Here is an 11,606-nt window from a genome sequence, read left to right as displayed (position 1 = left end):
TCATCACATGTGTATGAGTTCTTGGACACTTCCATAACACAACGATAATCAACAAGATTGTATTTCAGCAGAATGGGATCTTCTAGCATCTGCAAATGTTTCACATTCTCTCATTGACCCCCCATCAGAGGTGCACCCATTTTCCATAACAGAAAATGGAGATGGCTGGCTGGCAGAGGGTCTCATGCTGAACCAAAGCCTGGCCCTCCTGCGTTCAGCATCCAGTGCTGTGTTTTAGCTCCAGACTTCTCATCTGTTGCACTGTACCATGGACCTGAGCTCTCACCAAGGGAAGTGTGCAACTCTCCCTCATCCTGCAAAACTGTTTTCCCCACCCAGTACAAAGAGGTCACGGGAAGCCGAGAATAATTAGAGGTGTTCATAAACGCATCATCTTTGAAGTAAATTTTATTTCATTGTGAGAAAGTGTAAGAAGTGATAACAATTATTCTTAGAAAAATTGGCAAAATACAAATCGGCATGATTTTTCTTTATTTCCACTTTCCCCCCTCGCCTGGGCTGGAGATTGCTTCTGGATCTCGCTGCCCAAGAAACAAGGCTCCCTCTAGGCCTTGTTGCGCTTCATCTCAGAGACCTTGTACTCAGGTGGGGCACGGTGGAACCACTCCGACCAAGAACCATCATAAATGGACACGTCAGGCTTGCCGCACAGGTAGGCAGCCAAGGCAATGTGACACGCCGTGACGCCTTTACGGCACGTGATCGTCAGCGGCTTTGAGAGATCCACTTTCTTGTCACGGAACATCTGTTGAATCTCCTCGACACTCTTCTCGTGGCCAGTTTCTGTTAGGAATGATTGGAAGGGTATGTTCACAGCACCGGGGATGTGACCAGATTCCAGCCCTGCAAGAGGGAACAAGAAAAGAAAGTTTTAGCAGGGAGATGTTAATGAAGCTGATGAAAGACACCTACAAAAAGAGACACTGCAGAGACATCACCGCAGACACTCCCAGTCTCTCCAGGATACTCATTTGTTTCAGGATACGACGATGATGCAAAGCAACAGGGGGCTAAAAAGAGGAGGACAACGATTATTCAACTTTGCTAAAGTCAAAACTTCCAGGATTTTTAGCAAGCTATTACCGCCCTGAAAGCAATAGGAGGTAGGAATCTGAAGGCTTTGGCAGCCCTGGATGTGACAAGAATCAAAGAGCCACCACAGGACGGATCCTAGCAAAGGCATTAAGGGGATCTGTGTGAAGAGAAATATAGCAGCGTCTTTCTGACCTTACCCACCTATGCCAGCAGCGTGTAGTGACAGCTTTCAGAAGCAAGAGCTGTGGCTTGTAGGTGAAATTTGTGAAAGTAGCTTTCTGTTCACAGCTCATTCCTGTGCCACATTAAAATCACGCTTCAGGAAAGTACAGCGACCTTAACGTCATGCGCATTACTGCTGAGGCAGCCACACCAGGGCAATAGGGTCAGGGAAGTGAGAATTTAGATTCTGTAACACTTCTTATCCACTCCAGGGATAAACTCAGCATGGGTCCTGTTTTTCTACCGGTACAGCTGACCACTTCAGCTAAGTTGAAAGTTACATCTCACGAACAAGGTCTCTAGAGAGAAGCAGATATAAAGATACGATGAATGAGACTTTCATCACATCCTTGAAATTCAATCTCTGTCACTACAGGCTTAATTGAAATCCATTACACTCAACTGGAGTTTTTCCACTGACTTTGAGAGGCTTTAGATCGAGCCCCATCGGAGCAGGAAATATTAAATATTACATTGAAAATGCATTTCAGGGAATGGCTCTTTGCTAGGTTTGAATTTCTAACAAGTCAGCCCTGGGAAAGTTACAGAAACGGTAATGTTTCATTTATAGCTTTCCAATTCCCTCAGTCATCAGGGTAGCTGATCCCAAGAGATGGGGAAAGATCGGGGCAGGGAGCCTTTGTCAGGGCCAAATGATTAAAGTAACACTTGGTCAGAGATTGGCATCGTCGTGATGATACCGCAATGTCATCGCTCATGCCGAGTGATGTCATGACGTGATGAGACATGCCACGAGGGGAAAACAGGATGTCAGAGGGGTGCCAAGGAGGGGATTTTTGCTCAACTGGGCAAAAGTGACATGCAAAGCTGCCCCTAGTCTGCTTCACAAAATCCCTCTCTGTCTGAGATGGATTATCTTTGTCTCTTAATTCATCCTGAGTGGAGGGGGACACTGGGGAAGTCTGCTGAGGTCAAGAAGTCCTGGGGGCTGAACAAGAGGAGCCAGCTCTTGCTCGAAGAAGCTTGCCAGGTCGCTGATTCAATTCTTAGCCGTTCCAGGCCCCATGGTCGTGATTGTCCACAATACACAGCTTTGTATCCCTCCATGTTCTACACTTACCACCCTTAAATGAATCTTTAGTTAGGAGAAGAACAGCCTCGGAAAAGAACAGTCTCATTTGAGTATTTTGGCTTTCATCTAGAGCGAGATTTCCTTGCTCCAGACATTCTGAAGTTTGTCAGAGAGACCAGAGCTCAAGACAGGGAATTCTGTAGAAACAGCATTTACTCATGTATGTGGGTGTTGAGCGGAAAGAACTAGCTGACACTGCACAACCACAGCTCCTTGGACTGCCTACGAAGTGCTCTGGAGTGGCTGAGGAAGTTTTATCAGCACTAGAAGGCAAAGCTGGACAGAGCAGGATCTGAAGAAGAGAAGATGCATCCACTTGAGCCTCAGATGACACAAAGCCATACTCCACACCAGAATCATGCAGTCACCCTTGTAACTCAAGGAAGGGACCCTAGGATCACAGAGCTTGACTCCCAGCTACTACAAGAATCGCTTTATAGGTTCCCTTGTCTACTAGATAAGAAAGTGTCATTTCCTAGCATCTCGACTGATAAACAGGAGGTTAATAACTGCTGCTGTCAAGGCCAAACTACATCTGAGGTTCTTGCCATCCTCTTCTGTTGCTTCCAAGCGTGGGTCAAAGTTCAAATGGATTAAATCTACTTTGTGGCTGCTTTCAATAGCTGGAAGAAAGTAAACAGGCACAACATCCAGGCATGAATGTTCCCTTCCTTCTTATCTGGCAAATCAATTCTGTTGTCAAAGAAACAGAGTCCTTAGTTGCAGCGCAAGTTTATCAAGGTATTTAATTCAATATCGCCCTCAATTCAAATACTTTTTCTTGAAAAGTCTTTGGAAAGCCTTCCAATCTATTGATGTTATGCTAATAGATCAAAAGCCACACGGGTTATGTTGTACCTCCTATCCTAAATTAAAAACACAAGCTTTGCTAGTGTCTCGGTCCTATAAAATCATGCTCTGATGCGATCTACTTAGTAAATGTCTTGCTTCATGGAGTTGCAATGTCACGACTGATTTTTGACACGTATTTGGGATAGAGATCTTCTGCCTCACAGATCTGAGCACATGGATAGCTTTTGGTTACACTCCCTGTTTAGAAACGATCATTTCCTCCTCTTTCCCCTTCCTGTTGCTACCCCTCACTCTGTAAGACTTTATCCTCAGGAAAAAACAAAAAGCCAGCAGCACTGACTCGCTGCAATTCGGAGGCTGCACACGATCTTTCATCCAGAACCCCTGCTAACTGCATAGCGACCTTATTCACTCCTGCTCTCCTTGTTCGCTTTTTACACTTTGCTCCAGCAGTTTTTGTTATTTGTTTTAATTTCCTTTGCCAAGTCTCACTCAGCTGGGCTTCTGGCAATCCTCCCTCACACTCTGTAACCTGTAATATGTTATCTTCTTCACTGTTTAATCCCCTTTTCCACATCTGTTAGGTTCTCTGCTTAAACATCTTTTTTTTTTTTTTCATTGGCTATTTGTCTAGCTAAGACTACAGTTTCTTTTCTCCAGCCTTTCCCTTTGTGACAAAAGCTCCAAATGGAATTTCTTAAGGGCAAAAAGATAAAAGATGTGCCTTGTTCACATTTAACTCCCTGTGGTCTTGGAGTTTGCTGACTGCAAATAGCTGTTCTCTCCCAAATCCTCCTCTGTTGCCTTTTTTCCCTCTCTCTTTCATTAAAACTGTATGTCTTCAAGCAGACCATTAAAGATCTCATCTGACCCACTGCGAACTCATTGGAAGAACACTTTAAGCTCTGTCCAGGCCTGACAGATCTTCATTTTCAGATCAATAAGCCTTTGCCACCAATGTCAAAATACTGCGTGTGTATGTGGCCAGAAGAGTCAACTCTAAGAACTGGCACGACCTCCAGCCTGGCATCTTCTGTTTGTCAACCTTGTCACAAAGATGGACAGCTCTGACTGTAAGCTCCTGAGGGATGAAACAGACTTTGAAAGTCACACTCTCTATGTTGTGCCTTGAGACTTACTTCACGGACAACATACAGACAGTCTGCTCCAAGCTGCAGACTCCACTTAGAGGAAGGAGCAGCGACATTTCATTCTCCCTCCCGCTGCTACTGATCATTCAAGCTGAGCAAAAGCTTTTTGTGTGGAGCTGGTCAAAATAAGAGCTCGGAAGATGGAAGCAAGGGAGACACTGACTACCCAATGTCTGAGAATGAGAAATAAAAATGGCTGGATGTTCATTAAGCAGTTTAGGGTTTACTTTATGTTTTAGAGAACAGATTTTGTTGTCTGGCAAGTTTCCCTTCTTTTTATATACTTCTGTTCAGTCACAATTCCTGTTCCTCATTTCTTTTTGTGAAAAATAGAGAGAATCAGCACTGGTAACCACCTTGCAATTATTTTTATCATCTGTCCCTGGATGGCCTCTGTTCAGGCTGGTTCCCTGGATCTGCACCCAGCAGCACCTGTGTGAATATGCTGGTTTGGCTGCTGCTGAAAACAGCTCATGAGCCAAGCTAGTCCTGAGCTGCCAGCTCCTCCAGGGACACAGCACTCTGGAGAGATAACTTTACCCACTCTGTGCACAGGTCAGGGATGCACACCAAGCACAACCATCAGAGTTTCTTTCTCATGCAAAGCCATATCTGTATTTAAGACCTCTGAGATCCAGCGTGAAGACACCACATCTACCTTTCTCCACCCTGTCAATGTGTGTAGATATCTACCAGCAACGGAAAATGAAGTATGTATCGTGACTTGTATTAAACATTACAAGATCTAAGTCACCACCAAGGTGACTGCTGCATAAAAATAAAGCAGGGGCAGCTAATTCCTACCATAAGGAGCTGAAAAACTAAGCAGACAAAAGCATCAGCTGAAATTAGCCTCTTCTGGTGATGGAGTTCATGGAACTGGAGAGATTAATGGACTTAATTAAGAAGTCAAGAGCTGAGGCAATAATTAAACTGAAATCACCTGAGAACACATTAAGTTCCTTAACCTCAAGACCATTCTTCTTTTCTAAATTGCAGGCTATGTTTCTTCTCCCTGATGGAATGACCCCTGTAATTAATCAGCATTGATTTCAAATTGTTCTTTTAGGTGTAAGCACTGCCTTTTACCCACCACTGGCTGTAGCACAGCTATTGGCTGGCCTGGCTCAGAAAGCTGTCGAGCTCTTGCAGAACGAGCAGCTGCAGCTGGAGTGCTTACCCTGCTGGATCTGCTGTGGGAAGCAAAACTGGACCACCACAAATAAACTGTTCCATGCTGATTCATTTCAAAGGAGAAATCTGTTTTCAAGATGATGTCAGGGGCTGCGGTATTTGTCACCCGGTGACAACTCCACTTTGGAAAAGAGAACGTGAAATCCATCAGCTCTATCAGCAAGGAGGGCTTTATTCACGTCTTAAGATTAAAATTCCACCTTCACTTTGATGGGCTGCAATAGGGGAAGAAACGGAATGAGTGATAAGCCTAACTCCACTCTCTCCCTGCAACAATATCTGCTATCACTCCCATCCACTCCCACCTTCTGCAGCATCAAGCACAGGTCAAGTGTTTAGGGTGCACCACAGACACATAGGCAAACCACGTGCACAAAGCCATTACAGCCAAACAGTCCTGAGGTTTGGCAGGGGGAATTTATTTCAGGATTGGTTTCTCAGAGCTTGGGGCGCAGTGTCCCACTTGATGGCTGTGAAGCAGCACGTACATAATGAAATGTTCAGGGCAGAGTAACAGCGCACCTGCAACACAGAGGCACAGCACAGCCCCAGGACCACAGAAACCTGCTGCACACCCACTCTGATGGAGTGGATCATAACTCAAGACAAGCCTGTTATTGAGTTTTTCATATTGTTTTTAAATGTCCAGATTTTTAAAGCCATTTCTGATACTGATTTGGAGGGGAAGACATTCTGCAATATACCAAGGCTTAAATTACACACTATGGGCCTCCTTTAGCAACCAACTTGAATTTCATTTGAATCACATTCCCGTACCAGCTGTCCCCACTGCATGTGTATTTCTCCCACCTCTGTTGCTTGCATATCCAGCATGGGACTGAGGTAACTAAATCAATTTTTATTCCTTTTACTCTCAAGAAGAGACAGGGTGACAGCACAAACGTTTGGGAAAGGTTTGGGGCTTTCCTTATTTAAGCCTGCTAGATTTACGGCAGAGAGCAAATGACCTTTGATCAGGACCAGCAAGTTCTCTGTTTGTTGGGAACCAGAGCAAAAAGGTAAATGTTTCTTGGGTTACAGCACTATGTAAAACAACCTCGGCTTTTGCTGGTGTGTTCACTTCTGTGAGAGGTGCCTGTACTAATACTGCTTGTATGTGCCTGTTACTATTAGACTGGGCCCTAAAGAACCCCCTGGAAGCTCTCATCTCCCATGTTTGCATTGTTTGATTAAATTCTGCAGGATGTGGGATAGAGGATCCTGGAGCCAGACTGCAGACCTCCAGGTGTTCCTGCTCCTTTGTCTGCTATTTTCTCCTGCAGCTTTACAACGAATTACACGAAAAGCATCCCATGAGGGTGCTGGGATCCGACTGCTCAGCTGCATATGCCTTAAGGTAAATCCATGAGTTAGGCTGATGCATGCCCGCTGGCTGCGAGGTGTTATTATGCTCGGACTATCAACACTCATCCTACTCCAGCGCAGGGGTCGGGTGCTGTTCCCCCTTCTTTACCTTGGTCCAGCTCAGTCCCCCGAAACCGGCCCTCGGGGCGGGAATCCACCACCTGGAACCGCTTGGACCCCACGTTCTCCATCATCTCCTCGAAGGTCTTCAGCAGGCTCTTGTCCAGCTTGGCCTTAAAGACCGCCGGCGGGGGCTGGCTGACCTCCGCCGTCACGGGGTGGCCCTCCTTCACCCAGTTCTTGAAACCACCATTGAGCACCGACACCTGGCGGTGCCCGAAGACCCGAAACATCCACCAGGCGCGGGGGGCGTAGAAAGTGCCCAGCTTGTCCCCGTCGTACACCACGACGTGGGTGTCGTTGCCGATCCCCAGCTGCCCCACGTAGTCGGCGAAGCCAGCCTCGCTGGGCAGCATGAAGTCGTACGGGGACGACTTGTCCCGGCACTCCTCGATGTCGAAGAAAGACGCCCCGGGGATGTGGCTCTCCCTGAACTCCTGCCGGGCGTTTCGCTCCTGCGGAGGGTACCAGGAGGCGTCGAGCACCCGCAAGCCGGCCCCGACCCGCCCGGCTTTCACGGCCTCGGCCAGCCATTTGGAGGACACCAGCGCCTTGCCCAGCACCTGCGCCGCCATCTCGGAAGCCACAGAGAGCCGAGGCGGTGGCGGAGCCGGGACACGGCCAATCAGCCCGTACGGGCGGGGCAGGCCGGTGCCGGCCCCTCGGGCTGCCGAGCTGGGCGGAGGGGAAGGGGCTGAGATCCCCAAATCCCCCCTTGATAGCGAGGGGAAGCCGAAGGACAGCCGAAAATGGGCTGCCCCCCCAATACCCTGTACACACACACAAAATGGCGGCCCCGCGCCGCAGCAAGGGGGACCCGGGGTGGCGAGGGGCGGCGCGGGGGCGGGCGGCACCGCCCGGGACCGGCCCGCTGGGAGGGCCCCGGAGGCGGTGTAGGGCCCGGCTGGAGGGGACCGAGGCTTGGTGCTGCTCGGCACTGAGGTACGGGGCCCCCTGGCTTTCCCCTCCCTTCCCCTGCATGGGGTGGGGGGTGTCTGGGGCGTGCGGTGGTGGCCGGGTGCGGCCTCGGCTGGAGGTGGGCTGGAGGGGGGTGTGGGAGCAGCAGGGTGCTCAAATCCTCATTTTTTGGGGTCCCAAGGCTGTCCTGCTGTCCTCGTGTTGCTGTCAGTGCTGGGTGTGGAAGGGCTGGTGGGCTGTGGTGGCTGGGTGTAGGGTGGAGCTCTGCCATAGCTGCCCCTCTCCATGCAGGGTTTAGGCTGAGCTCCATGAAATCCCTATTCTCAGGGCTGTAGCACTGCAAACCCCTCACTCGAGGCTTTAAGTTCTCATTTCAGTGTGGGTACAGTGCTCTGGTTCCAAAACACATCTTTGTCTGGTCACTTATTGTGAGGCTGGTCTCTAATTCCTGACTTTCTTCCCTTTTGCAGACAGGTGGATTGAAGCAAACCCCGGAGATCAGGTAATCTTGGCCAGGATTCAGGAGCGATGTCGCAACAGCTCCTCTACCGTGCTCTAGTGTCTGCCAAATGGCTTTCAGAAGCCATCAAGTCCCAGCAAGCTGGACAGGCCTTGAAAGTCGTGGATGCATCTTGGTATTTGCCGAAGATGAAGCGTGACCCGAAGCAGGAGTTTGAGGAACGCCACATCCCCGGTGCTGTTTTCTTCGATATTGACCAGTGCAGCGATCGTACTTCACCTTACGATCATATGCTGCCTAAAGCCAGTGACTTTGCTGAGTACGTGGGGAAGCTGGGTGTAGGGAATGATTCCCATGTTGTGGTGTACGATGGCAGCGACCAAGGCCTCTTCTCAGCACCTCGAGTTTGGTGGATGTTCAGGATCTTTGGACATGAAGCAGTTTCCCTACTAGATGGTGGCCTGAAGAACTGGCTGCGAGAGGGACTTCCGCTGAGCTCTGGGAAAAACCCAGTAGCTCACTCTGAGTTCCACGCTACCTTGGACAAGGGCATGGTGAAAACCTATGAGGACATCTTAGATAACCTGGATTCCCACCGCTTCCAAGTAGTGGATGCGCGTGCTGCAGGACGGTTCCAGGGTATAGAGCCAGAGCCCCGAGATGGTAATGTGCCTGCTGAGATATTGGGGTAGTTACAAGGGCTTATATGTAACCTGTCTGTAAGTTTGACTCCTGTGGAAGTAGTGATGGGATATATTGTTGCCCTTTATGGGATGGAACTTAATACAATATATCCACCTGTTCTCCTCTCCCACTGACTGCCTAGTGCTTGTTTGAAAACTCAGGGGTGGGAAAACTGTGAATTTTTTTCTTATGAAGGGCTGGGGTGAGGTAAGTAGCTTTCATACACCTCAAAGATGTGTATTAATCTCTCCATGTAGTGGCTTCTCTTCCATCAGAAGAACCCGTGGAAATGCTTCAATGAGCAACTCTGCAGAGTGGGTTGCTCTGGTGGAGGGAGCTGGGAGGAAGAATAGAACTTAATAACAGGATTTTCTGTGCATGTAATAGCCTGAAGGCTACAGCCATCCTTCCTGAGTAATCAGTAATCTAGTAAAGCAAGCTTTAACAGAAATAAATGCATATGTTTTAACAAAATACGCTAAACAGTAAATACCCCTCCTAGAGAAACAGATAACGGGTTTTGTGATGGATTCGTCCTGGACAGTAGAGGTTAATTCCTATCTGTACTGCTTTTCTTTCAGGAATTGAGCCTGGTCATATCCCTGGCTCCGTGAACATTCCCTTCACCAGTTTCCTCACAGAGTCCGGCTTAGAGAAGACCCCTGAGCAGATCAAAAGTCTGTTCCAAGAGAAGAAAGTGGACCTCTCAAAGCCTCTGGTAGCTACGTGTGGCTCTGGGGTCACTGCCTGCCACGTGGCTCTGGGGGCATACCTCTGTGGCAAACCAGACGTCGCCGTGTATGATGGGGCCTGGGTGGAATGGTACATGCGGGCAGATCCTGAAAATATTGTTTCTGATGGAAAGGGGAAGACTATGTAATGAGCTGCTTCATCTTCCAGTCGTACAGATAATTTGCCTTGAAACAGAGTTTGGAAAAGATGGGTTTAATGTTCCTGGGCAAGTATCATGAGGTGAAGGTGCTGGGTAACAAGTATGGGCACATGGTGCTTCAGCACCTTCTCCTTCCTCAACCCCTGCTGCTTAGGAGCATAAAGACGACCTGGGCAGCCTGCTCTAGGTGACCATGCATGAGCAGGTGGGTTGGAACAGATGACCTCCAGAGTTCCCTTCCAACTTCAACTGTTCTGTGATTCTGTGACCATTTTACAGTGTCAGATGGAAGGGAGAGTGCTGGTGGCACTGTGGAGATGTTAATTGAGTCAAGCCAGGCTTATGACTCAGGACATTCCACCATGTTTAGTCACAGGATGGTCATACTTGTATAACTGTGCCTCATGGTCTTACTCTGCCTCTATCCTAGAAGCCAGCCATGCACACTAGGGCTATTTTGGGTGCAAAACCCAAGGAAAAAATATAGCACTTAATGAAGGAGATATGGCTTTGAGGTTGGCACTTTGTGGGTTTAGAGATTTAGTTTGCATTTCTTCTTGCACTTGGACTCTTAACTGCAATGTGTGCCTAGCCAATTTTGTACCCTCATGGCACCAAATCCCCCCTTAAAACAAAAACAAAAACGATTCTGGAAGTAAAAAGAATTAAATAAACATTTGTTTCAAGGTCTTTCTGCTGAATGGAGATTATGTGAATGTTGCTTGGGCGAGTCCTTTCCAGGAAATCGATTTTTATAGGATCAATTTGTCTAGATGATTCAAATGAGAAGTCTTCTTTCATGAGCAGAACTACTTCTCTTACCTTCAACGAGCTCTTCAGCTGACGAAAGACAATGGCATGCCTCTCTCTTGGGACTTTTCACTGTGTTCCTACTTTTAGTCCTTGCCTGTTTGCTTTTTGGTTTAAAACTCCGTGTTAGGCAGTGTCAGCTCTGTTTTTCAAAGGGCGGATGTCAGTTCACATGGTGAAAATTGGACTGCATGGGTGTTCCCATTCTGTCCTTGAGACTTACCCTTTAACCTTAAACTAAAAGCAGGGGAACTGAGACATAAAGAGGAATAGCCCAAAATGGCAAGACTTTTTTTTCCCTGAGACCATCGTCTTCTATTTCAGAGCTGAAATCTCCCTAGTTATCCCTGCCGATGTTCAACTGTTTGTTTTCTCCAGGATTTTCTCCTTTGGAAAAAAGAATGCCTGCCCCTATTTTGGCTCACTGGTGACTTAGAAAGGTAATGAGACAGCTTTTGCTCTTGGGCATGCAGCAACACGTACCTGTGGACATCAGGGGGTGATGCAGTCATCCTTTCTAGGGGATGCTTACTATCAGAGATTCGTAGGTTCCCCTACAAGGGCTGGATCTTATCCCATTGGAGAGGGTTTATTCCCTGCATCTGTGATTCTGGCATACAGAAGTGCACAGGGGTCTGAACTGAGTGACCCTTTAGTAGACAGTGCAGGACACAGATCTGGGTAAAATAACAACGCTTTATCTTTGCCAGCTTCCATTTAGCTCTTTGGGATTGAACTTCCCCAAAGCTCTTCTTTTCACAGGTTGTATCACACCCTGCAAATTGTGGAGGCTTTCCGTTCTGGATCAGCTTCTGATGTAATTGGCTG

The 11,606-nt window shown here is 47.9% G+C and overlaps 2 protein-coding genes across 2 annotated transcripts; one reads left to right on the top strand and one right to left on the bottom strand.

Moving 5' to 3' along the window:
• Window positions 1-395: 395 nt before the first annotated feature.
• TST (thiosulfate sulfurtransferase) lies at window positions 396-7,716 on the bottom strand. Its single transcript, XM_032196447.1, has 2 exons — window positions 7,004-7,716; window positions 396-864 (listed from the first exon to the last, which is right to left on the bottom strand). Exons 1-2 carry the CDS (start codon window positions 7,587-7,589, stop codon window positions 566-568), a joined length of 885 nt encoding a protein of 294 aa, XP_032052338.1. The 5' UTR covers window positions 7,590-7,716; the 3' UTR covers window positions 396-565.
• Window positions 7,717-7,896: 180 nt separating this feature from the next.
• MPST (mercaptopyruvate sulfurtransferase) lies at window positions 7,897-10,642 on the top strand. Its single transcript, XM_032207681.1, has 3 exons — window positions 7,897-7,956; window positions 8,403-9,055; window positions 9,658-10,642. Exons 2-3 carry the CDS (start codon window positions 8,461-8,463, stop codon window positions 9,954-9,956), a joined length of 894 nt encoding a protein of 297 aa, XP_032063572.1. The 5' UTR covers window positions 7,897-7,956; window positions 8,403-8,460; the 3' UTR covers window positions 9,957-10,642.
• Window positions 10,643-11,606: the final 964 nt, after the last annotated feature.

This window comes from Aythya fuligula, chromosome 1, assembly GCF_009819795.1.
Source record: "Aythya fuligula isolate bAytFul2 chromosome 1, bAytFul2.pri, whole genome shotgun sequence".
Classification (NCBI taxonomy): Eukaryota; Metazoa; Chordata; class Aves; order Anseriformes; family Anatidae; genus Aythya; species Aythya fuligula.
This window is presented reverse-complemented; position numbering and strand designations above follow the sequence as displayed.